At 33.9% G+C, this 25,311-nt stretch overlaps 1 protein-coding gene across 1 annotated transcript in view; it reads left to right on the top strand.

The window, feature by feature from the left end:
* The window catches only part of ADAM10 (ADAM metallopeptidase domain 10), a 130,719-nt gene that overhangs the window by 67,916 nt on the left and 37,492 nt on the right, over window positions 1–25,311 (top strand). The window contains exons 5-8 of the mRNA XM_041743624.1: window positions 5,883–5,983; window positions 17,301–17,447; window positions 20,162–20,254; window positions 23,738–23,921. Coding sequence (XP_041599558.1) covers window positions 5,883–5,983; window positions 17,301–17,447; window positions 20,162–20,254; window positions 23,738–23,921 — 525 coding nt within the window. The remainder of the gene's footprint in view (window positions 1–5,882; window positions 5,984–17,300; window positions 17,448–20,161; window positions 20,255–23,737; window positions 23,922–25,311) is intronic.

The raw sequence follows: 25,311 nt of genomic DNA on the forward strand, positions 1-25,311 counted from the left end.
GTAACATTGGTAGATTGAAAGATCTTAGTGGTGTTGTAGGACTGTTGGAGAGAATTTTCAGAAAAAGATAATTGGTGGAAAGAAAGTAGGATGTGCAAGTTGAGGTTGTAAATGGGTTTCAGTTATTAGTAATGACAGATTCAAAAGAAGGACTGTATAAGTGAGAACTTGATGTAGGATAAGATCACTGGAGAAAAGGTAGTGTAAGTGTACTGGAAAAATCATCAATATTAATGCTGAAGTCACTCAGAATTATGTCGGGGTGATGTCAGAGAGAGTGACAATGAGAAGCTATAAAAATAAGGAAATAAAAGGAAGTAATGAGTTGGGGGCAGCAAATACCTAGAAGGAGTTAGAGTAGTTGGTGATACAGTCTCATGACTATAAAAGCTAAATAACAATGAGAATAGTCCTGATGGTCCCTATGGCAGAAAGTGGTAGATGGTTGTGAGTGTTTAGTGACATGAGGGGCAGGGAAATGTTTTCTCAAGAACAGGAAGAGTTCTTGGATTCTGCTTTGATTTTTGCTGGAGTTCTCCTGATTGAGACTCTTGACCTCGGCTAGATGATGGACCAGAGGAGACGATTTTCTGAAGTATAAGTATTCTCTTGGTTCCAGCCAAATGCAACTTATTGAGGTGTGTTGGGGCAGAGCAGTCTTATTTTAGGCAGTCTTTTTACCCTGGGGAATGATGGCTTGCAAGGTGGTGATTCTGTTCTTAAGTTTCTGCTGGCTTCCTTCCAACTGCTGCTGTTAGCCTATAGGTGGTGTGCTATTATACCAGTTATTTGACTTCTGACTGTGGAGAAGTGGTAGGAAGAAATCAATTCTAATATCGGCTTCATATACAATGTCACAAATACGTATGTGTGTGTATACCTGTATATGTTATTTTATACTTATAAATATAAGTATATTATATATTTTATTTATATATATATATTTATATATATAATATATTTTTTGTGTATATATTATTTATATATTTTATATATATTTTATTGTGTAGATGAGATACCCATTAGACAGTAGTTGAGTACCGTAATCATAATGTTCAAATGCTCAGCATCAGTGCTAATATACTGATGACAACAGAGTGCCAGTGTGTCTAATATTATTAATAATATCTGAAAAGTATATTTTACTGTATTACTATATAATAGAGGCTGCTGAATATGTATAAATAAAGATTTTATTTATTTGAGAGGGAGAGAGAGAGAGAATGAGCTCAAGTGAGGAGGGAGGGAAAGGGGAGAGGGAGAAGAAAAGTCCGTGCTGAGTAGGGAGCTGGACTTGGAGCTCAGTCCCAGGACCTAAATCATGACCTGAGCCAAAGTGAGGCAGCCAACTGACTGAGCCACTCAGGTAACCCCCCTTAGTATGTTTTGAATGGAGGTGTATCCTAATTCCTGTCGTGGTCAGATTATATTTGTTATTTATCAAATTTGAATAATATCAAGGATATCAACTGATTTATATGTTGAAGTAATATAATTGAACTAAATTATATATTGAAGCAAAACTTATTTTGACATGTTTGTTATGTGGTGGACTTACAACCATATTGCTAACAATTTCACAGCTCTTTTTACTTTTTAAAACTGAAAATCTTGCATTGACTAAATCTTCTTAAACTGTTTGAACAGTGATAATAGCACATTTCTCTAAGTATGTGAAATATTTTATCAGTGTTAATAGAGTTTACGAGTTTCTGTCTTCAGCTAAAAGTGGAATTATTACCATGAGTATAGTAAGTCTTCAACTTAACTCTGTGCCTGATTTTTTTTTTGGGGGGGTGGGGGGCAAAAGTTCTATCTGGGGATGAGTGAAAACTAGTTATAAATGAAAACATTCAGAAAGTGACAGTAACTACTAACACTGCTAAAGAATTTCTGATATGCTAGTCTGAGATTATTTTGGTACTGTGATTGGAAAAATTTGCCAAATGCCATTGAAGAGCAGGTATAAAATCAGTTTTTCTTTCCTTGACAAACATTTTCACCATGTATTAAGGCAGTGTTAACTGCATTATCAAACAGTCCCCAAATTCAGTGACAAAATGTACTGAAAGCTCATTTCTCATTATGTAACAGTTTAATGTGAATATTCATCAGACAGCTTTTCACAGTTCAGGAATCCAGGGTACTTTATGAAATTACTTTCCCAGGTTGTCTCCCACTAGCAATTCAGAAGGGGAAAAGAGCATGGAGGATCATTCTTGTCCACTTCCCTACTGCTCACATTCCTTCAACTTGAACTTGGTTATATGTCACACCTAACTTGGAAGGGAGCCGGGAAATTCAGTCTAGCTTTATATGCAGGTTGATGAGGACCTATTGGTCAGTGGCTGCCAAACTATGCCAAGAATAAAATTTTTTTTTCAAATAGGATTTTTGAATAGTTTAAAAACTTTTTTTCTATTGGTTAAGTGATATACTGATATGAAGGGTTTTGGGACATTTATGTATTTTGGTAAACAAATTTGTTTTTGGTAAACAAATTATCCCTTTGCCCCCATATTCTTTCTTTTCTTCTTTCCTTTCTTCCTTTATTTCTGGTAGTCATGAGGTGTGTGGGATGGGGAGACCAGGTATAGTAGACATTTACGGAAAGTTCATCTGAAAATTGATTGCAATGATTTAATCACAGGGCTTGTCTTTTGAAAGGCTAAGTTAAATAGTTTTTAATTTGGGAGTGGGATCTCAGTGTCCATGCTTGTGTGTTTCTGTTCATGTCTCTATGTGAGAGATAGCAGTTTGGGCTTGGGGGTTATTAAGATGGTTTCAAGAAATGTCATGATAAAATCAGAACGATAGTTTAAAATAGTTCTTTTTAAAAAGTTTTTAATTTAATTCCCATATAGTTAACATATAGTGTTATGTTAGTTTCAGGTGTCAAAATAGCTCTTTTTTATGTGTGTATTGGGAGAAGTCTAATTCAACTATAAGAATTTCATCAAATGGTAAATATACATTTATTTCATTGAACTTAAATTTGCCTATGGTAAGTGGTAAAATAGATTCTTATTACCTAAAATACCAACGTAATAAACAAATCTAAATTAAGGCACTACAAACTGACCCATTTATGACAAAATAAGAACATAACATGCTAATTGAATAGTAAGTTAGTTGCTTATCACATTGGAACAGAAACTAAACTTTTGAAAGAATATAAATTAGTTTCATCCATTTTATATGACAAAATATTTTGTGAGCAGTAACTCAGTGCATTTTTTTACTTATCTGCCTAGTTGCTGCCAGGGTCAGCAGAAGGATTCCTCCTCATACATGTTGTTATCTTAAATAGATAAACCATTTTCTTAGCCATGAGTTAAGAGAAAACTTAAGTCAAAGAATCAGTTCACATTCTTAGTTACTGGAGTTTGGACTATCCTGGTATGGGGGTAAAATAAAATAGCACAAAATTATGGATATAGAAATGATATTAAACTATGAACTTGATTTTATAATAACAATTAAAATAAGTAGCAAAATTCCAAAGGATCAATGTGCTATTAACTGGAAAAGATACTTAAGTATGTGTGTAAACTTGCCTATGAGTATGACTGTATATTTTTTATTTATTAAAATACATGTTCTTGGCATGGAGGAACTTCTTCACCTGGTGGTTCAGGCAAACTAGATTCCAGTAAGAATCTGGGCAAGGCTCATTGGGTATTTTCAGTTAAAATCACATTATCAGAGGAAGGTATTGTGATGATTATAATCCCGAGCCTTCTAAAAGGTGATAATTGAAAATCTGGGGATATTACATTGGAAAACTTTTCAGCCTTTGTGGTAGATTCTTATTAGATACATGTTATTGGGTGGTGGTGTGTTTTTACTTTCCCAAAGTTAACCTTTGAAATGCTAAAATAATAAACATACTAGGTTTTTTTTCTCATTTGGTATTTCAGTTGTATTTTCCACTTTGAAGTCATTTGAATTTTTCTACCTCTTTTAGTCTTGATTTTATTTTGAAAATTTTACACTTAAAAGAAAAAGTTAAAGGTACTGTGCAGTAAACATATATATCCTCCTCCTAGATCTGCCATTAAAATTTTTTTTCTTTTTTTTTTTTTACCCTTCATACACTTCTTGGGGAACTATTTGAAAATAGGTTGCAGACATCATGAAACTTCACTGCTAAACACATTCCCTAAAACACACACTCCCTAAGAATATTTACATTTTCATAAATAGCTACAGTAGTATTTCACCCCTATAAAAATTAACATTAATTCAATAATATTATTTACTATTTGTCTATAATAAAATTTCTCCAGTTGTCCTAAAAATACATTTGTTTGCATTTGTATATTATGTCTCTTTTAATATCTTAATTACCAGGCCCCCACACCCTTAGTTATCAACTTTTTCTGTTTTTTTCTTTAAGTGACCTTGCCATTTTTCACATGTCTAGGTCAGGGACTTATAGGATATTCTGCATTTTGGTGTATCTGATTGTTTATTCATGATGAGATTCAGTGAATATATTTTGTTAAGAATATTGTGTAGGGAAAGATAGATATTCCTTACTGCATCACATCAGGAGGCACATACCTTTCTAGTACATGGGCTTATTAGCTTGATCATTTGGTAAATGAAATGATAATTATTATATCTTTAGTGTGAAGATACCACTTTCCTTTATAAAGTAATAAGTAATCTGTGAGGTGATACTTTCAGAGTCTATGAATATCCAGTAACCCCATATCTTTCACTCAGTGGTTTTAATACCCATTAATGATGCTTACCTAAATCACTTTATACTTGTGGAGTTATAAAGTGGTAACTTTTTAACTCTATCGTTTCACATTTATTGACTGGAATTTTATAGCTTTTGCAGTCTTGACCTCTGATAAAAAAAAACTAAAGTTTAAGTCAGAGCTGTTAATATCAGTAAATGTAGGTTGTCCTGTAACCCCTGTCTCTTAACTGCCAGATTAAATTAGTATTGTACTATTTAATTAGTATTTCCAAAGAAATAGGTCACTAGTATCCACTTCAGGTTCTAGATTTTCTTAAGAAACTACCTGCAGTATTTCTAATTATAATTCTTTGTACTATATCTTAAGCTACTTAAAAATTTTTCAGTGCTTCCTTTCTCACCCATGTCTCAGTATTTTATTTTGATAGTTCACTGAATTATGGTAGCTTGATTAAATTATAAGATATGGTCATGATTAGGGAGAACCCTAACAAGGAAGAGGTATGTGAAATTTGAGAGAGTGAAATAAATTTTTAAATGACTAAAATGGAACAGCTATCTAGAAATAGAACCAATACAGTTAAGGATTAATTAATCACTGTTTAATTATAAAGGGAAAACAAATGATGATAAAATAGTTATTGGCTTATAAAGCATTCAGTTGAGTTACACCTGGAAGAAATTTAAAGTCTTTTTCTGTGCCATGGAACATGTTTGAAGGACACTTTTCCTTGTGGCCAGTTGGTATTCATTGAAGGAATTCAAGCCAAATAGAATATTATATTAGTCTAACTGTAGTTCAGATTGAGGTATACATTTGCAGCATAGGAAACTTAATGTATTTGGAGGGAAAGTTATAAATTACAAAATGAAGTAAAGTGCAGTATTAACATATTTTATATATCTGAAGTGGGAAAGATTGGGAAAGTTAAACCTAGAATGAAGAATGATTATTGTCCTTTTTTAGAATTCCCAAATCATCTATATGAACGAAATTGTAGAGACCAGTGGTATTTTATTGAGGGAGAACTTATGAACCTGCCAGGTTTTAAATTATAATGCTCAATAAGCATGTATGGCTTTTTGTTAATTTTGAGTTTTTCATTTGTAAGATGATTAGTAATCTCTAAACATGTAATAGTAATGACATTACTTTTTTGTGTTTTAGACTATCCCCATAAATATGGCCCACAGGGGGGCTGTGCAGATCATTCAGTATTTGAAAGGATGAGGAGGTACCAGATGACTGGTGTAGAGGAAGTATCACAGGTAAGGATTTTAATACTAGCTTGCATTTAAGAAACGGAAATGAACTTGGACATGTATTCTTGCATTAAAAATGTATGTTTTAGAATTTCTGAAAGATGTATATCACAATGGGGAAATACTTACATATTTTTATGTTCAAAACGGCCAGGTAACTTGCCTGTAATAAAGACAAGGTGCTGAGATTGGAATACAAATTTGTATGATTCAAAAAACATTAAGTTACATATCCACAAGATACTCTGTCTTACATGTTTTGTTGGTCAGATTACAAAAAATTTAGTCTGAGTATGTGTTTTGTATAAATATTTGTATTAGTATGAAAATTAGAGCAACTGGATTCCCTTGGTTTGCCTGGGACTTCCCCAATTTAATACGAAAAATCACATGTTCCTAAGCAAACTGAGATAGTTAGCCACTATAATAAAAATCAGAAGGTTGTTGATATACATATATTTATTTATCTAATTAATTTATTTTTAAAGTAATCTCTCTGCCCAGTATGGGGTTCCAACTCCACTTTTGATACTTTAAGTTTTTTTTTCACCATTTGACTGTTAGGTTTATTTTTTATTTTTTTGCTCTTTTTAAAAATAGTTAATTCAAAACACAAATTTAAAATGAAAATTGTATTTATGGTAAAACATTTATTATGTATTTTGGCATCTTTTCTAAAAGTAGTAAGATGGAATAATGTTGCTTGAGTTTTTTGAGTCACAAATGCAGAAATGTGTGTTTCTTGATCTGCAAAATGGCACAGATAGTTCTATTTCAGGTGGATCTTCCAAGTCCAAGTTAGATTTTATTCTTGCATTTGTTGAATGATTATTTATCAGTCTTCTGCCATATGTCAGAGACTGGTAAGTTCTGCAAGTATGTAGAGATGAAGATGAAAGCTTGTTCTCAAAAAAGTTAATACACTTGACCTTTGAGCAGCATGGTGGCTAGGGGTGCTGACCCTTGTGTGATTGAAAATCTGCGTATAACTTTTGACTCCCCCAAAACCTAACTACTGATAGCCTCCTTTGCTTGGATACCTTACTGTTAACATGAATAGTTGATTAATGTATTTTGTATTATATGTATTATATACTGTATTTTTATAACAAACTAAGCTAGTAAAAGAAAATGTTACTAAGAAAATTATAAGGAAGAGAAAATACATTTACAGTACCATAGTTTATATATGGAGAAAATCACATATAAGTGGACTCACACAGTTCAAACCCATGAAGGGTTTGTTCAGGGGTCAACTATAGTTTAATTGGCAACAGAGAGAAACAATTAAGAGCGGTAAGAGATAGAAGAGGATTAAGCATAGGGTGATACTATACATTTAAGAGGAATAGTTAATCTAGCCTAGGAAGTATTTGAGGACAGTAATCAGAAACTAAAAGAATAAGCAGAAGTTAGATTGGCCATGAAGAGATAGGAAGACAGGAGGAACAGTATATACAAAGGTCAGACAGATAGCAAGACCAGTAAAGAATTTTTAACTCCAGGGTGGGGTACAAAACTAGAGGCTGGAAAACTAATTATAAGTGTTTGTTACTCAGTTGAGAATAGTGGCTTGTACTAAGGTATTTGCAATGTGGATAGAGAGGACGAGACTACAGATTGTTAAATATAAGAGAGTTTAGCAGTGGGTAGATACAACATTCATAAACAGAAATAGATTGCATTTGTTTATATCAGCAGTAGACTACCAGATAAAGAGGGCATCATTAATAATATCAAGAATATCATGTATTGAAGAATTAGAGTTACAAAGAAAGATAAGGCCTATATAAGGAAAATTATAAACCTTTGGGAGAAAAATATAAAAAGATTGATTTTAAATAAATGGAGAGATATACCATAGTTGTGGAAAATAATACCTAATATCATTAAAACTTCCATTTTCCCCATATTGATTTGTAGGTTCACTACAATTCCAATATAAATTACAACAGGGTTATTCACAGCAGAGTGATGGGTTAAAAATGTTATATAGAAAAGTAAAGAAGAAGTAGGGCCCACCCTAAAGGTGGTAAACAGGAAAGAGGGATTTACCCTGGAAGATATTAAGACTTACTAGAGTAATTGAGAGTATGATATTAGTATAGGATGAACAACTCGACCAGAAGAATAAAATTGAGTGCTCAGGAAGCAACCGATAACATGTGTGAAACTTTGTTATGTAGTAGAGGTGGGATCTCAAATCAGTGAGGAAAAGTAGAGATCATTGAATAAGTGGAGCCAAAAAAAATGCTTGTCCGTTTGGAAAAAAAATGAAGTTAGGTCTCCATCTTACATAATATTTAAAACCAAACAAAACTCTAGGTATATTAAAGTGTTAAATGTCTAAAAGGAAAATTTTATAACTCTTAGTGGAAAAAGTAAATGGAGATTTTCCTTCCAGCTGTGCTAGAGTAACTGTTAAGTTAGACCTCCTGTAATTATATGAGGACTGAACTGAACAAAATATATGAAACAATTATTTTCAAACATTGGGTAATAGGCAGTGAAGGACTGAGATCCAGAGAGGGGAGAAATAAATCTCTGTGATTTCTGTCATTTTTTTGACTAGAGAAGGCAAAATTTTAGGTATAGCACAGGGGAAGGGATCTTAGGAAGAGTAAGAAGTACATAGCAGTCTTGCTGAGTTGAAGAGACAGGTCAAAGTTTAGAAAGGCTGAGGTGTCTGGACTTAGGACAGAGTACCTGAGAAGAAAGGACTACACTGAGAAAAAGCTCCAGATATCTGACAGGGATTACCTTGAGTCTTAGCTGAAAACTAATGTGTGCATGCACAGCATGAAATTGTATTAGACAACTACCAGAGAAGGACAAACTACTGGAGAATCTATAAATTGAACAACTGTAAGAAATTACACTTGTTTGAGATCTCAAGCTATGCTAGGAGTAGATTGGCCTCACCCTAGAGTAAAGACTACTTCAGACCTGCCTTTATTAGGCTGAAAAACTAAGGTTGAAAAAGATCAAAGTGATTTTCAAGTAAATTAGCTCCCCATCAGAATAAAGCTCAATAATACTTGTTAAAGGAGGACACAGAATGCAGATACTCAACAATGTAACATTCATAATGTCTAGGATTCAGAAAACATTACTAGATGGCAAAAAGATGAAAAATGTGATCCATAGTCATGAGGAAAAAACACCCAGATAGAAACAGAACCAGAAATTGCATGCAAGGACTTTAAAGCAACTAGTATTAATATGTTCAAAGAATTACAGAAAAACATGTAGGACCAAATGTAACTTACAGAACTGTGAAAAGTGCATTTTCTGACATGAAAAATTTAATGGATAGGCTTAAGATCAAATCAGTTACTGCAGAAGCTAACATAAGAAAACTTGAATAAAGGAAAATAAAACAATAGAAACAATCCAAATCTAAGCTCAGAGAGAAAATAATTGGGAGTCCGGGGAGGAGGGACTTTTTTGTTTTTTCCAACAACAAAGATTTGAAAAATTACCATTTTCAGAATTTTAAGATATGAAAAAAATTTTAATCCATAGCCTAAGAAACTCTTTGAAGCTCAAGCAGTATAAACACAAAATCAAATTACTGGAAATCACTAGAAATGAGAAAATTGTAAAAGCAGCTATAGAGGGTTGCCTGGCTGGCTTAGTCAATGGAGTATGTGACTCTGGATCTTGAGGTTGTACATTCAAGCCCCACATTGGGTATAGAGATTACTTAAAAATAAAATCCTTAAAAAAAAAAAAAAAAAGCAGCCATAGAAAAGATACATTTACATATAGGGAACAAATATAAGAATAACTGCTGACTGCCCATCACACATGTTGCAAACTGAAGACATACATGGAATGACATTTTTATGTGTTGAAAGAAAAACTGTCAAACTAGGATTCTTTATTCTGTGAAAATAATATTGAAAAATGAGAGCAAATTAAAGACCTTTTTTAGACAAAGCTGAGAGAATTTGCCTCTAGGAGATTTACATTGCAAGAAATGTTAAAAGACATTTTTCAGGTAGAAAAAAGATACCAGATAGAAATGCAGATTTATACAAAGAAGTGAAGAGCATAAAATAGTAAATATATAGGGGTGCTTGGGTGGTGCAGTCTTTTAAGCCTTTGACTCTTTGTTTCGGTTCAGGTCAGGATCTCCGGGATGTGGGATCAAGTCCTGTGTTGGGCTCCAAGCTCTGTATGGAGTCAGCGTGTGACTCTTTCCCTCTCTCTCTCTCTCTGCCCCTCCCCCCTGCTTGCTCTCTCTAAAAATAAATAATTAAACAACAGCAAATACATAGGTAAAATGTAAAGGACTTGTATCATTTAAATATTTTCTTTAAGAGGTAATTACTTAAAATAGTAACAATGAAAACTGTGTTTATAATATGCGAAGAATCAAAACTTATGATAATGGCACAGAAGATAGGAGGAGGGAAAGTGGAAGTTATTGTTGTTTCTTATTGTGCAGGAAGTAGTATAATTGTGGCAGCTAGACTCTGCTGTTTAGAAGTTGGATATTGGAAACCTTAGTGCAGAGGTCAGCAAACTATAGCCCATAGACCAGCTACTTGTTTTTGTAAATAAAGTTAAGTGTTTAGTATCAGTCCTTTTAAGAAGATGTTTGCAACCTGACCTGGAGTTACCATTGAAAGAAAATAAAGGAGATACAGTTAACAAGTCAATAAAGGGAATCAAATGTAGTTGATCCTTGAGCAACATGAATTTGAACTGCATAGGTTCACTTATATGTGGATATTTTCTTCTGTAAATACTGCGTAGTACATGAATTACAGCATTGTAAATGTATTTTCTCTTCATTATAATTTTCTTTTCTCTAGCTTATTTTATATATGAATATAGTATATAATATATATAGTATGCAAAATAAATGTTAACTGACTAGTTATGTTATCAATAAGGCTTCCAGTCAATAGCAGGCTATTAGTATTTAAATTTTTGGGGAGGAGTCAAAAGCTATATGCAGATTTTCAGCTGTGTGAGGGATTGGCATTCCTAATCCCTGGGTTAAGGATCAACTGGAGTTTAAAATACTCAGTTAATCCAAAAGAAGGTAAGGGGGAAAATAAGAACACAGAACATATGGGACAAATAGAAAATAAACACCAAGATGGTAAGTTTAAACTAATCACATTAATGATTACATTAAATGTAAATGGACTACCCACATTGATTTCAAAAGCTGAGATGGTAAGAGTGATTGAAGCAAAACCAAATCTGTCTAAAAGAAATGCAATTTAAACGTAAAGACACAAATAGTTTAAAAGGATGGCAAAGCAGATATCATACAAGTACCAGTTGTAAGAATGTTACAGTGACCATATTAATATCAAAGAATGTATATCATTTCACAGAATATTACTGTAGACAAGGATAATTTTTGCTTTATCAAAGAGAAATAGTCCTAAATGTCAGTTAATAATGCAGTAAGAGAGTTATAAAATAATTAAGAAAAAAATTGACAAAACTGAGCAATGAAAAAATCTACAAATTATAGTTGAAGGTACACTTATTTCTGAGTAGACAAGTTGATTGATATGTTGATAGAACAAGTAGATAGAAAAGCAGTTAGGGAATAGGACACTTGAATACCACTCTGAACCAACCTGATGACCTAATTGACATTTATAGAACTCTCCACTCAAAAGTAGCAGATATACATTCAAGTGTACATGAACATTTGCTAACATATGCTAAGCTATAAAAGAAGTCTCAATAAATTTAAAAGGATTCAAATTATATAGAATAAGTTCTTAGGTTTCAAGGAGATTAGAAATCAGTAACAAAATATCTGGAAAATCTGAAATTTTTGGAAATTGAGTCACATCTAAATAATGCAATTGGAAACTGTTTTGAAGTGAATCATAACAAAAACACAAAATAATAAAATTCATTAGATTCAGCTGTGGTGAATAACCACTGAAAGAAAATTTAAATGCAAGAAATGTTAAAGGATGTTCTTTGGGTAGAAAAAGGATACCACGGCAGCCCAGGTGGCTCAGTGGTTTAGCACCGCCTTCAGTCCAGGGCCTGATCCTGGAGACCCGGGATCGAGTCCCACGTTGGGCTCCCTGCATGGAGCCTGCTTCTCCCTTTGCCTGTGTCTCTGCCTCTGTCTGAAAGAAAAGAAAGAAAGAAAGAGAGAGAGAGAGATGGAAATTTAAATCTATACAAAGAAGTGAAGAGTGCACAGGAAACATTGGCTAATCATGTTTCTAACAATTAGAAAAGAAGAAAGATCTAGAAATCAATCTTAAAAGCATCCACCTTAGAAAGCTAGACCAGAAAGTGTAACTTAAACTCTAAGTTTCCCTCTATTTCTAAGTAAATAGAAGGAATAAAGTAACAAGTAAGAGAGATATCAATGATACAAAAACAAGAGGGAATCAACAGAAAAGATTAATTGATAAACTTCTAGGTAGTCCGATGAAGAAATGAAGAGAAAACACAAAATACAGTATCAGGAATGAAAGAAGCTATTACTACATACATTGGTAGTTTAAATTTTGAGCACATTGAGCCAAGAAGTTCAATAGCTAATTTAATGGGCAAATTCTTTTACAGATCCAAATTAACAAAACCAAGCAGAAATAGAATAGTAGGTGTGTATGATGAAATTAGGTTGATACTTAATAAGTTTCCATCAAGGAATGTTCAGGCCCAGAGAGAGTCTCACCATGGAAGTGTAAACATTTAAGAAAGAAAAAATACCAATCTTATACAAAACCTTTAAGAAAATAAAGGAGAAGGGAAAACTTAATATATTCTGTCAGACCAGCATTACCCTGATACCCACACCAGACAAAGACATTATAAGAAAACTAAACTAAACTATAAGCCAGTATACTGTAACAAAATATTAACAAGTCAAACTTAGCAATATATAAAAGAAGATAACATATCATGGTCATAGTCAGCATAGTCAGGCAAGAAAAAGAAATGAAAGGCATATAGATTGTAAAGGAAATAAACTGCATTTATTTGTAGGTAACTTTGGGATTATGCTTAGAAAATTGTAATGAATCTAGGAAAAATTATAAAATAATTAAGTAAATTTACCAAGGACGTAGGATAGATAGATATAAAGTCAGTATGCAAAAATTAGTTCTATTCTATACACTACCAATAAACATTTAGAAAATGAAAATTTAAAAAGCCCTCCAAAAATATCATTAAGATTATAAAATACTTAGAATACATTTAATAAAATATGCACAAGACATATATATGAACACTATAAAACATTGCCAAGAAAAATTAAATATCTAAATACAAACAAAAATATAGGGCAGCCTGGGTGGCTCAGCGGTTTAGCGCCGTCTTCGGCCCAGGGTGTGATCCTGGAGACCCGGGATCTAGTCCCGCGTCGGGCTCCCTGCATGGAGCCTGCTTCTCCCTCTGCCTGTGTCTCTGCCTCTCTCTCTCTCTGTGTGTGTTTCTCATGAATAAATAAATAAAATCTTAAAAAACAAACAAACAAACAAAAATATACTGTGTTTATTGTTTGGGAGACTCAGTGTGTTAGTTCTCCCCAAATTGTGCTGTAGAGTCAGTGCAATTCGTATCAGAATCTCTGAGTATTTATCTAATAATTGATAAACTAATTCTGATAGTTAGGCTGAAATGCAGAGAACTTAGACTAGCCAAAAGAATTTTCAAAAAACAAAAAACAAAAAAACCCCAAAACAAAGCAAGGGCATTTGTACTGCCTGATTTTAAGACTTACTATAAAGCCATAGTAATTAAAGATAGTGTCCTCTTGACTTAAGGATAGACATTTAAAACAGTGGAACTGAATAGAATCCATAGGGTCAGATGGATTTTTGCAAAAGTCCCAAGGTAATTTCAAGGAGAAAAGAATAGTCTGACAAATGGTACCGGCATAATTAGATATCCATATGGAAAAAAAGTTGAACCTCAACCTATACACTATACCTTATACAAAAATTAGGCTGAAAATAGAAAATACATCCATATGCTTAATGATAAAACTTAAACTTCTAGAAAAAGATGAGAAATTTTTGTCACTTTGACATAGGCAAATTTTTTTAGGATACAAAATTTATTAGTTGGGCTCTGTTAAAATTATAATTTCAAAAGACACAGTTAAATAAATGTAAAAAGCCAGAGACTATGAAAAAAAAATGTCAGCAGTACAGCTATTTGATAGAAGGTGTCTCAGAATATACAAACAACTATTTTACTCACATAAAAAAAATGCATGAACTCCAGTTAAAAAATGGGTAAAACGTTTGAAAAGATATTTAAAAATATATTGTATTTTAGGGTAGAGAAACACTTTGAATATGACATAAAATCTTTTGACTATAAAAAGTTTGATATATTTCACTATATGAAAATTAAGAGTAAAAGGTACCTTAAAGCAAAGAGAGTTATAAACTTTGAGACAGTATTCACAATACCTAAAATTAACAAGGAATTGTTTTCAAGAAATAGAGTAATCCTTTTCCTGTTTATAACAGCTGATAAAAAACAACCTGGCCTCAAAATATAAATTTTTTTAATATAAATATTTTAAAAAGTACATATATATACACATGTATGTTTATATGTGTGTGTGTGTTTGTGTGCGTATTTGGAGGTATTGGAGTGAGTATAAGGCTATAAAGAATTATGGGGCTAGATGTTAGGAAAATATGAGAATTCCTAGACATGTGAGCATGGCCTTTGGGGCTCTTTTCTCCAGATGTATCTTCTAGTTCCTGATAAGGTTGCTGAGAGACTGAGAAGCCAAGTAGAACTCTAGATTCTTGAAGCTAAGGATAAAAATAGTACTTAAGGCCTTCTCAGAAGGGCTTTAGGATGGGATCTTGAAGGGCTATCCCTGGAGTAAGGATGAGTCAAAAAAATCCTGCCTTCTTCTATCACAGAGATTAAAAGTTTTACTTCACAGTTACTTAATCTCTGATTAGAGTAAAGTGATCCAGGATTACTAGTTCATCAAGCCTAACTGATTGCCCGAAGCAAAAATTAATCTTGTCTTGAGAAAGTATCATCACCTGAAGTCTAAATTTATATCTGTGGTTTTTTCATGTACATTATCTGGCATTCAGTTAAAAATAATAAGCATATGAACAAACAAGACAACATTGTAGAAGAACAAAAGGAGAAAACTATTGTATACCAAACATCAGTGATACAAGAATAAATGAATATTATAAATGAATAAATATATACACAGAGTATATATCCTCAGAGGACTTACATTCTAGCTGGGATGTCAGACATGTAAACAACCTGAAGGTTTCCAGGTAATGAAATGATCAGACACAGATACAGACATATGTTCAAATACATAAAGAAATGGAATTTAAAATTACAGCAGAAAACTGAAAATGAACAAAAGAGTCTGATGAAAATTCTGAAATTGAAAAATAGAAATTAAAAATTTGATAGGTTTAGATCTAGATGTTGTATATAAGAAAACAGTGAACCATTAGAAACAAAAGGATAGAAAAATTCAGAAAAGAGATAAATGGGGGGATCCCTGGGTGGCGCAGCGGTTTAGCGCCTGCCTTTGGCCCAGGGCGTGATCCTGGAGACCCAGGATCGAGTCCCACGTCGGGCTCCCGGTGCATGGAGCCTGCTTCTCCCTCTGCCTATGTCTCTGCCTCTCTCTCTCTCACTGTGTGCCTATCATAAATAAATTAAAAAAAAAAAAAAAGAGATAAATGGGGGGATTCACTAAAAAGGTCTAGCATATGTACAATTGATATCTCAGGAGGGAAAAAACATGAAATAGGGACAGTATGGCAGAGAGTTTTCCAAGTATAACAGAGATACCAACAAATTTGGTAAGCTTTGTAATTAGAGTCAGATAAATACTTTCCAGTGAAAGTAACACCCTAGCATGTTACCAGAAAAGTCTAAAAACCGAAAGATATATACTCTTAAAGCAACAACAACAACAACAACAAAGTCCAGTTGCCTTCAAAGAAGCAACAGTAGAAATGACAGTTCAGTTTTCATTGGAGACAGTTGAAACCAGAAGACAGTGGAATGTGCTGAAACTGAGTAACCACCATCCTAGAATGCTATACTCAGTGAAAATAGATAAAAGTAAAATGAAGGCCGTGACAAGAGAACAGTCAAACATGGAGTTGTCAAGGGAGAAGGAAAGTATAAAACATGAGTGTAAATTTGGAATTGTGGCTTAAAATATAATTTAATTTGAATTCTCCATTACTTGTCATCAAAGTTCACTTAAAATGGAGCTCTTAGATGTCAGCAAATGTTTAAATGCTTGGATCCAATAACAGTGTAATTCTTTAAACAAATATATACTGAGTATATCTACTCTTTGCCTGCCAAGTCTGCGTTAGTGATAGCAATATAGCAAGAAGCAAACACAGATAATTTCTTCTTTCTGAGTCTCATATTCTAGTGGTTGAAGTAATGATGGTGGGCTGGGGACAGAAATTAAACTAATCACCATTCAATAAACTAAAGTTGTACTATGTAAGGGACCTGGGTTCTGTGAGGTTGTACAATTGATGAATTGACCTTTGCTGAGTCTGAAGGGAGAAGTTAGTTAGGTCAGGAGAGTCAGTAGTAGCATATGCAGACTGGCAGGAAATAGATGATGCTGGAGGATTGGAAAGAAGGCTTGTGTAGGGTAGCACAGAGAGCAAGAGTTGGGTTCTGTGGTAGAGTCTCTTTGAAATAATACAGAATGAGAAGAAACTGGGCAGGTAAGCAGAGACTGCAATGCTGATTTGGTGGCACATGTAAAGGATTTACGCCTTTATCCTTAGAGCAGTAGGAAGCCATTGAAATCTATTACGCAGATGGATAATATTTGCAAATTTGCATTTTGAAAAATTACAGTGTGGAGAATAGAGTGAAAGACAATAGTACATGCAATAGGTAATAAGTGATGGTAGCTTGGGCTGATGTGCGGGCACCAGAGATAATGGGCAAATTCCCTAAGTATTTAGGGGATCATTTTGACAGGACTGGGTAATAGATTGGGTGTTAGAGGGACATAGAGGAAGATATCAAGGTACTATAAACAACTATAAAACTTGCTTTATATTTAAATGATTACATATTAAAAGGTAGGCTTTGAAAATATTTAAAAATGAAAGAATTGCTTGAATAAATTATAAATCATACAGTGGAATGTTATGAGACTGAAAGTGAGATTTATGAAGAATTCTTAATGGTGTAGAGGAATACCTATGGTGTTCTATAATAGAGCAGAATATGAAATTTACATAATGTGTATTCTTAGATATATAGATTTATGATAATAGTGAAGCATACTAATTATCAGAAATGACTCTTTTTTGACATATAGACACCTCAAGAGCATTCCGTTAATGGTCCAGAACACCTGAGGAAAAAACGTACAACTTCAGCTGAAAGAAATACTTGTCAGCTTTATATTCAGACTGATCATCTGTTCTTTAAATATTATGGAACACGAGAAGCTGTGATTGCCCAGGTATTTATGATTTTGCTACTATTTTAAGAGTTCGCATGTTCTCTTACTGTTTCATTACACCTATGTTTTCCTTTAAGAATTAAAGTTATGGTATATCTCTTTTTGAAAAAAAAGAATACATATTTTTCAATAATTATAAATTATGTAGGATAAGTACACAGATGACTGAAAGGCCAGCTAGGATATTTTAGAGTCCTCTAAAACAGGTGTAAGAACATTTTTTCGTGAAGTTGATGACACTGGAGCTTTGCTTTGAAAAGACAGTGGAATTTTCAGTTGTGGTTCCTAAAGGAGGGAAGAATAGAGGAGTCCTTCCAGTGAGAAGTATTTAATTCCTATTCTGTATTCCCATTATACTTAGCACTTGTTTTTTGGTTTTTGTTTTTGTACTCAGTGCTTTCAGAGTTGTATTATATGGGTTTGTGTCTTCTTAATCCTTATGAAAGTAAAAAATTTGGAGATACCCTTTAAAATGTCTTCCTGTCGAAGCTTCCCAGTGAGAGTTTGATTAATGCATTTTGACTCCAAATTTGATTTGAGGCTAAGATGATGCAAATGTCACCAGTATAAATGGTGAAATCATTTTGATGGTGGTAATGAGCATAGTTTTAGATGTGAGAAAGCCAAGTGGCCATTCCTTAGGATATTGAAAATGTAGACCTGGACCTTGGGAGAGGTTAGCCGAGCGTGAAGCTTTCTATACAGAATTTGAAGGTACAAAAGATATAATTGAAATAAGGGGAGGGAATGAAATTAAAAGGGAAGAAACTGGGGGATAATATCTGTATATAGTGAATAGGATGAGGAGGTGAAGCTATGGAATAAAACATAATAGTTAAACAGGTAGGGGATGAAATGGAATTAGCCAAGGAAGAAACAAGTTTAAAACAAAATGCATGGCTAACGTATTGCAGAGATATCAAAGAGAATGACTACAGTATGTTAATGTAGTAGATGGGGGGAGTCCTTTCACAATGTATACATATTTCAAATCATCAAAATGTATATTTTAAACATCTTACAGTTTTATTTGTCAGTATACCTCAATAATACTGGAAAAAGAATGACTACCAAAGGTAGTTGGTTTTTAGTTACTAGAAGATTATTGATGAGTTTTAAGCTGATAGAGTTGTGAGGGTGAAAACATTGCAAACAGTATCGAATGGGTTGGCCAAAGCAATAAGTGTTTTAAGAAATGTGAAAACTAGAAGCAAATATGGTGGCTTAGAAATAGTATGGAATATTTGAGGGTGAAAAGAGGACAGAGAATACATGAGTAAGTTGGTAGGAAGAGGAAAATGATCTAGTAGAAAAGCAATGTAAGATTGATAGGAAACAGTGTTCTTGAAAGTCCAGTAAAGATTGGGATGAGAATAAAGAAAAGTTTTCCTTTAAGGAAGAATTATCCTTTGAGGAAGACAGAAATGGATGAAAATAGAAAAATTTGAAGATGAAGAGGGAAGGAAGTCAAGATGAAGTCTCAGTGAAGTATGAAGTATAATCATCTGTGGAGTAATGTTTGTACCCCTTTGGGAATGGAGTAGAAATAGAATTGGATAAGGAATTACCAGGCCAAGCTGAGGTTAGATAACATGAATTTATAATGGACCCTGTCAGCACCTTTAGGACTTTATCAGTTTGGCAACCTGGGCTACTTTTGAAATTCTTGTTAATACTTCTACTTGGCTAGCTTAAGTTTGTATAATTTCTTTGAAAATAGCTTTAAAAGAATATATATATGTTTTTACATAAATTGCAGCAAGAATACTTTTTTATAAGTGAAGATGAGAAAGTAGTTTAGAAGCCAGAGAGTTTAGTTGGGCGTCATCTAGGTAAATAGGAGAATCCCTTTGTGTTCTAAAACCATGTTTAATTTCCTTCTAAAATTTAGCAAATCTTAACGTATCTTCTTTATATTTGCATTACTTCTCTCCCCTCACCTCCTAGAATAAAACTTTGTAAATTTATAGGGACCTTTTCTGTTTTGTTCACCATTGTATTCCTAGCACCTGAAACAGTGCCTAGTATACAGTAAGCAGTCAACACAACTTAAAGAATGTGTACTAATGTAGCACTAGAAAGCTTGAAGTCAGAGAATGACTGAGTGTCCTATATTATCATGGAAGTTCTTTTTTTTTTTTTTTTTTTTGAGGGAGAGAGCACAAGAGAGTGAGAACGGGGCACTGGGGTAGTGAGAGGGAGAGGAAGAAAGAGAGAGAGAGAATCCCAAGTAGGTTCAATGCCCAGTGCAGAGCCCAGTGTGGAGCCCAATCCCATGACATCAAAATCATGACGCAAGCCGAAATTGAGAGTCAGATGCTAACCAACTGAGCCCCTATCAGTGAAGTTCTCAAAGGAGATGTTTGAACTGAGTCTGGTGGATAAATAAAGATAATCTAGGCATAAGGAAATAGCATGTGAAAAGGCACAGAGGTCTGACCTTACAGGATTGATTGAGGAAACAGTTTTATATGATTGAAATAAAAGTGATGTTTGTTACTGGCGAGAAGAGCCTGGAAAAGGCACAGAATCTCCCCCTTCCCCAGCTCACTAATCTGTTTCATCTGTTCATCCAGTACATGATGCAGACGTTTTAAAATTTGAGTATGGTAGAACACGAGTAATTCTCGATTTGGGAAATGGAAATTCACAGCCTTTTTCACATTTTCACATTGCCTTTAAAATGTTCTTTTTTTTTTTTTTTAAATCTATAGATATCCAGTCATGTTAAAGCGATTGATACAATTTACCAGACCACAGACTTCTCCGGAATCCGTAACATTAGTTTCATGGTGAAACGAATACGAGTAAGGAATTTCAGTAGTTCATAATATTAAGAAAGAGAAACAGTAAGGACCGTGTTTACAAAAAGAGAGATACTTACTTTTTTACTTCATCTTTATGCATTAATAGTTATTTTATTTTATTTTATTTTATTTTATTTTATTTTATTTTATTTTATTTTATTTTATTTATTTATTTTTGCATTAATAGTTTAAATTGTATTACTGATCCAGTTTTCTTTACTCTTGGCTTTTACACATGCATGAAGACACACACGCAGGGGTACCTGGGCTTGTAATTTAAGAATGAAATCTATAGGGTTTTAATCTGGACAGCAGAAGAGGTACTGTCCCACTGTATTGTATCTGATGAGCGTACCAACTAGAAAGCCCTAGCTTCTTAAGAACTACAGGTAACCCAGTACTTGATACCCCCACACCCTGCCTATTATCACTGTTGTCATTTCCTAGTTTCTTAGTGTCCTATTTAGTGCTCCAGAGGAGGGAAGGATAGATAGAATGGTTAGATAAAATTGGAAGTTGGAAAAACAGTACTATACCCTCTTCTTGTAAATTCATGGTACACACTAACATATCTCAAATTTTGAGGAGTCCTTCAGGAGAGAAACTCATGATTCCTTCCTTCCTTCCTTCCTTCCTTCCTTCCTTCCTTCCTTCCTTCCTTCCTTCTTTCCTTCCTTCCTTCCTTCCTTCCTTCCTTCCTTCCTTCCTTCCTTCCCTCCTTCCTTCCTTCCCTCCCTCTTTTCTTTCTTTTCTTTTCTTCTTTCTTTTCTTTTCTTTTCTTTTCTTTTCTTTTCTTTTCTTTTCTTTTGAGAGAAAGAGAATGAGCAGTGGGGAGGGTCAGAGAGAGAGAGAGAGAGAGAGAAGCAGACTCCTCACTGAGCAGGAAGCCCAACATGGAGCTTGATCCCAGGACCCGGAGATCATGACCTGAGCCAAAGGCAGACGCTCAACTGACTGAGCCACCCAGGAGCCTTGAAACTCATAATTTTCAAAACTAATTTGACCATAGAACCTTTTCTATATTAATGAAAACTGAGAGTCCAAAGAACTGTAGAACACATTTTGAGAAATGCTTACCTAGAGCCACAGGGTCACTGATGATTAGTTTTAATGTTTTAAATTTAAATAAGTCGGTATTAAATTACTAACAAAATTGGGTTGTTTGAAAAATTTTCCAAATGTGAATTCTTTCTGTGTATATAGCTTTTAAGAATCTGAATTCATAAACTAGATAAACAGTTTGAGTCTAAAAAAAAAAAAAAACATGTTACAAAACTATTTGCCATAGGGCTTCTTTATATTTGCACTCCTTTCTTAAAACATGATTGACTAAATTATAATTTTTGTTCATGCATTTTATTTACTTATTTATTTATTTTTTATTTTTTATTTATTCATGAGACACACACACACACACACACACACACACACACACACACAGGCAGAGACATAGGCTGAGGGAGAAGCAGGCTCCATGCAGGAAGCCTGATGTGGGACTCAGTCCCAGGACTCTGAGATCACACCCTGAGCCAAAGGCAGACGCTCTACCACTGAGCCACCCAAGCGTCCCTGTTCATGCATATAATATATCTAATAGCACGGCTAAAGGTGGTCCTTACTTAATAGTATGATTAAATGTTAAATTGAAGTTTAAGGTGAAATGTGGTTTGTAAATAAACAATATAATTGTTCATAATCACTTTCCTGTGTTTTGAGAGTAATTTAAACCCTTAAATGAACAACTAAAAGTGATAATAATTATTGTTTAGTAAGCAAAGCAATAAAATGCAAACTAGTGAAAAGTAAAGAATATCAGAACAAATTGTAGTGGAACACATTTTTTTTTAGTATAATGATTTGCATTATGATGAAATGCATGAATATATAAATGGATAGTATGGCAATTGGTTATTCTCAGGCGTTTAACTGAGACTAAAATTTTAGTTTTAATCTCATCTGAAGATTCCTTGTGAACCATTAATTTGAAATTTGTATCAATAAATATATAAATGTTCTCATTTTTAGTATAAAGTAAAATTTAGATGTAATTTTTATGGTAGCCAATAATAGAAATATCAAAAAATTTCATTTCAGTTTAGTGGGAAAAAGTCATCTATAGTATGTCTCTAAGCATGGGCTATTTATAATACATAGTGTGATTGCTTTTGGAATTTTTTGTGTTAGATGACCATTGTTGATTGTTTTCAGTTGTTAGTGGATAAACCAGGAATCTATCCTTAAGCAGTTGCCCTCAGTAGGGTTTTTGCAATTCTGCTTCTGAGCCTCTTGGCTTTACTGAAGGGTGTGGATCCAAAAAAGACTTACAGTTCTTGTTTTATCAACTGTTATATTCTCCCTTTACTATGAATATTTTCAGTAAACTGAGGCCTGCCTTCTAAAAAAATGTTTACTTTCATGCATATCCCTTTTTATTCTGTATCAGCAGTTATATATGTAATTCTCTGACTTACTTGGGAATGCCAAATTGTTCTAGGAAAGGCAGGGGTCTCTGAAAGGAGGTAGGGGCCAGTAAATGAAAGCTTTTGTTTTAGTAGAAGTTTAGTATCAGAACTGATAATTCTTCAGATTGTGAAGGAGGAACCTGTACTAGGAGTACCAGCTAAGTATCAAAAGAAAATTCTGGAGGAACTCAGCTTGATACAGTAAGAGAAGAGAATTGGGAGTAAAAAAAAATGTTCTTGCCCACATTCAGGGAAAAAAATTTAACTTTCAATTTGTCAAGCTTGACTCCTCTAAGATTTTAGGTAAGGAGAAACAAGGAAACAATTTGTTGAATTGATGGTCTTGGGTTAGATGTCTATTTTATGTTCTAGTAATTAGCTAAAATTTAGGATTTTATATCCTCATACTTTCCACTGTGTGTAGGAGATTAGTACTAAAAGAGACTTGCTGAGATGATTAAATTTGAGAAACTGTACTTCCTTTATTAGGAGTTTTGAAAGCAGGGTGCCTGGGTGGCTCATTCATATGGTGTCTGCCTTTGTTTCAGGTCCTGATCCCAGGGTCTTGGGGTCAAGTCCTGCTCCTTGCTCTGTGGGGAGCCTGCTTCTCCCTCTGCACCTCTCTCTCATGAATAAAGAAATAAAAATCTTTATTTAAAAAAAATTTTTGAAAGCAGAACTTATTTTTCCATCTCAAGTGTTCAATGTTCAGGAATCTGGTCAATACTTGCCCAGAAATTTAACATAATCAATTTTAATTCTCCTATTCTGCCTTTCTTCTTTCTTTCCTTTCTTTTCCTTCTTTCCTTTTCTTCCTCCCTTCTTTCTTTTTCTTGTGTCTTCTGTGATCAGCTCAGGGATGGGAGCAGTGGGAACAATTGTAGAAGCCTTAATTCAGGCCTGATTTCCCTTGGGCCCCAACATGTTGTCCAGGCAGATGCAGAAGAAAGTGAGCAAAGACTTTTACACATAGGCTCTGCTAACATTAATTGCTTATTTAAACAATTGTTTTGGATTTTAGATCAACACAACTGCTGATGAAAAGGACCCTTCAAATCCCTTCCGTTTCCCAAATATTGGCGTGGAGAAGTTTCTGGAATTGAATTCTGAACAGAATCATGATGACTACTGTTTGGCCTATGTTTTCACAGACCGAGATTTTGATGATGGTGTTCTTGGTCTGGCTTGGGTTGGAGCACCTTCAGGTAGTTTATTTATGTCTTGGCTTAATATTTTTGAAACAAAAAGTAATTTTCAGGGGACATTGAATTTTACAAAGTATAGTAGAAACTGATGCCTCTACAATATCTTAATTTAAAGAGCTTGAGTTAGGCAAGAGTCACAATCATAATATAAGTAGAAAAATAGAATAGCTTTTTATTTTGTAAAGAGTACTAACAGGGAGATAGCTGGACGTTTGGTACATTCACTGTCTGAAATAATTTTATGAGAAAAAAAGGTACTAATTTCTGAAAACAAAAATGAAATACTAATTTTTTCATAAAAGTTAATATTATTAATTTTAAAAATCTTTTTTTTCTGGGAAAGAGGCCTTAGAATTACAAGGGGAAAATTATGTTTTTGCTTCTGTTCTGCAATGAGATAGAGAGCAGAGAAACCCCAGTCAGAGGCAGTAGATAGAAAAGAAGGACTGCCCTTATTATTATTTTATTTATGGCTTTTATTTTAACAAAAGGTAAGTGTTGCCTGACACAAGATGTAAACAGGAGGGCCTAGTACCCACAGCTCTGCTAACCTCACCACCTGAACCCACAATCTGCGGGGGTCTCTCTGCCTTAACAATGAAAACTACTGTCACTAAGAAAGCTGGGATAGGATAATCCCCTTCCCATTACAGTGGAGGTAGAAGGTCTGTAATTTATAGTCTAATAAATTAGGGGGCCTAATTTAGAAAAATACAAATTTATTAATTGAAAGATTTGAGTAGAAACAATCCCAGACTCTGAATAATAATTTTGCCATATAGAGTTTGTTCTGTCATCTTTTGAGCTATATATGATCTCTTCTGATATATCATTTCTGTCTTTTTAAAGAATTAACTTCTGCTTTATGCAGGGTAAGGGAACCTTTTCTATCCCATTCCTATTCTTTAATTAGCTTATTGTTTGATTTGTGTTGTGTATTTTAACATCTTAAGTAGTACTGTATTTTAGCTCTTATAGTTCTTGCTTACTTTTTAAGCCAGTGATGAATATTCCTTTTACAATTTTCAAAGCTTCTTTTATTATTCTTCCACATTTTCATGATGTCATTAATGTGCAAGTTTTTGTCATGAACTGTATACATTATAGTATAATATTTTTGGAGATTTATGTTTGTCTTTTATGTTCATCTGTCCTGGTTTTGATACTTGCATTGTTAGCAGATTGTATAATCAGTCTTTCCTATGGTAATTTCACATGTTTTATAACTTTTATATTCTGAAATTTCTTTTCCCCTTCTTGTCCAAGTTGGATGATTCGGGATGCCTGGGTGGCTCAGCGGTTGAGCCTCTGCCATGGGCTCAGGGCATGATCCCTGTCTGGGGATTGAATCCCACATCGGGTTCCCTGCAGGAAGCCTGCTTCTCTCTCT

The sequence above is a fragment of the Vulpes lagopus genome, chromosome 2, assembly GCF_018345385.1.
Source record: "Vulpes lagopus strain Blue_001 chromosome 2, ASM1834538v1, whole genome shotgun sequence".
NCBI lineage: Eukaryota > Metazoa > Chordata > Mammalia > Carnivora > Canidae > Vulpes > Vulpes lagopus.